The following is a 2,234-nucleotide window of genomic DNA, read 5'->3' on the forward strand; positions in this document are numbered from 1 at the left end:
TCATTGTCATCATGATCATTATCACTGATACTATTTTCGATGCCATTATCATCATTATCATTATAATCACTTCATCGTCATTATCATTTTCATCAGCATTATCACAACTGCAATTATATCCGTGGCCATTGATGCGATAATAATAAACCTTATCCTCTCTGTCGCTATTATTACCATCAGTAATAACTACAATTAAATCAACATAACACTATCATGAGCACCACCATGCCCATCACCATCATCACTACGACCAAAATCATCATAATCTTCACCATCTTATCGACTTATTTCAAATCTAAATATATATATTTTTTTACAGATAAGCTTTTATCGTGAATATCACAATAAACACAAACTAGAATACTGAGACAGATTTTTACATTCTGAACTTTTTTTTTTAATTACCACAATGAGCCTAGAAGTAAATTTGATGTAATACACGCAGACATAAGTACACTAATTGTCGTTAAAATATCATAATGGACACATACAAGAATCTTGGAATAAATATGTATTCTTTGAACTTTTTAATTAGGATAATGAGCGCAGATGAAAACTTTCAGTTAATGCACGGAATATGAAAGGCTTATTTTATTTTATTTTATTTTATTTTATTTTTTTACAGAACGTTACCACAGCATAGACACGAAGATGAAGGGAAATCCACTGTCTTTAGAAGAGGTAATGGTTTTGTCTCCTTTTATGTTTGTGTTTATGTTTTTTGTTTGTCTGTCTGTCTGTCTGTCTTTGTTACTTTCTTTTTGTTTTTGTTTTCCATAGTTTGGGTTGTATTTCTTTGTTATCTGTCTGTCTCTATCTGTATCTCTTTTTTTATCTCTCCCTCTTCCTTCCTCTCTCCCTCTTCCTTCCTCTCTCCCTTTCCTTCTTCCTCCCTGTTCCTCACTTTCTCACCCTCTTTTTACAATACCAACCTTCCACATGACGGAAAATACCCAAACTAAGTCCTTTTTATACCACTAAGTTAATCAGCTGTTCCCTATCTCTCTACATCTTATTTTGAAACACTGAATTAACCCTTTTTTAACCTCTCTCTGCAGATGATCCTGATGACTATATACTCGTGATGACTGAGGTATTGGAAGGTCTGACGTCATCAACCTGACGTCATCAACCTGACGTCATCAACCTGAGGGACTTTCTGGCGCTCTGAGACAACGGTTTCGGTGACGTGTACATCTTCAGCGGTGTACATGCGTGCTATCGGTCTGCGATGTACTCTTATACCATCAGTCTGGGATGTACACACACATCGGGTTGTGATGTACACTGGTGGTAATTAGTCTGCGATGTGCATCCATGATATCAGTCTACGATGTACAGTATACCCATGATGTCAGTCTGGGATGTACGCTTATGATATCAGTCTGTGATGTACACCTATATCATCAGTCTGTGATGTACACCTATATCATCAGTCTGTGACGTACACCTATATCATCAGTCTGTGATGTACACCTATATCATCAGTCTGTGATGTACACCTGTATCATCAGTCTGTGATGTACATCTGTATCATCAGTCTGTGATGTGCACCTATATCACCAGTCTGTGATGTACACCTGTATCACCAGTCTGTGATGTACACCTATATCATCAGTCTGTGATGTACACCTGTATCATCAATCTGTGATGTACACCTATATCATCAGTCTGTGATGTACACCTGTATCATCAGTCTGTGATGTACACCTGTATCATCAGTCTGTGATGTACACCTGTATCACCAGTCTGTGATGTACACCTATATCATCAGTCTGTGATGTACACCTATATCATCAGTCTGTGATGTACACCTGTATCATCAGTCTGTGATGTACACCTGTATCATCAGTCTGTGATGTACACCTGTATCACCAGTCTGTGATGTACACCTATATCATCAGTCTGTGATGTACACCTATATCATCAGTCTGTGATGTACACCTGTATCATCAGTCTGTGATGTACACCTGTATCATCAGTCTGTGATGTACACCTATATCATCAGTCTGTGATGTACACCTATATCATCAGTCTGTGATGTACACCTGTATCATCAGTCTGTGATGTACACCCAGATTGTTAGTCTGGGATGTACAGGTATCATATCAGTCTGTGATATACACCTATATCATCAGTCTGTGATGTACACCTAATCATCAGTCTGTGATGTACACCCTTCGATAGATTATGTGCGTTTTTACATGACACACCGCTGTTGATCGTTACATTGC

General features: G+C 37.9%; 1 protein-coding gene across 1 annotated transcript in view; it reads left to right on the forward strand.

Moving 5' to 3' along the window:
* The window catches only part of LOC113823610 (calpain-9-like), a gene marked incomplete in the record, with an annotated part of 519,968 nt that extends 518,439 nt beyond the window's left edge, over positions 1 to 1,529 (forward strand). Inside the window, 2 exon segments of the mRNA XM_070117903.1 lie at positions 626 to 681; positions 1,059 to 1,529. Of these exon segments, the coding sequence (XP_069974004.1) occupies positions 626 to 681; positions 1,059 to 1,085 (83 nt within the window).
* Positions 1,530 to 2,234: the final 705 nt, after the last annotated feature.

Source organism: Penaeus vannamei, chromosome 41 (assembly GCF_042767895.1).
Source record: "Penaeus vannamei isolate JL-2024 chromosome 41, ASM4276789v1, whole genome shotgun sequence".
NCBI lineage: Eukaryota > Metazoa > Arthropoda > Malacostraca > Decapoda > Penaeidae > Penaeus > Penaeus vannamei.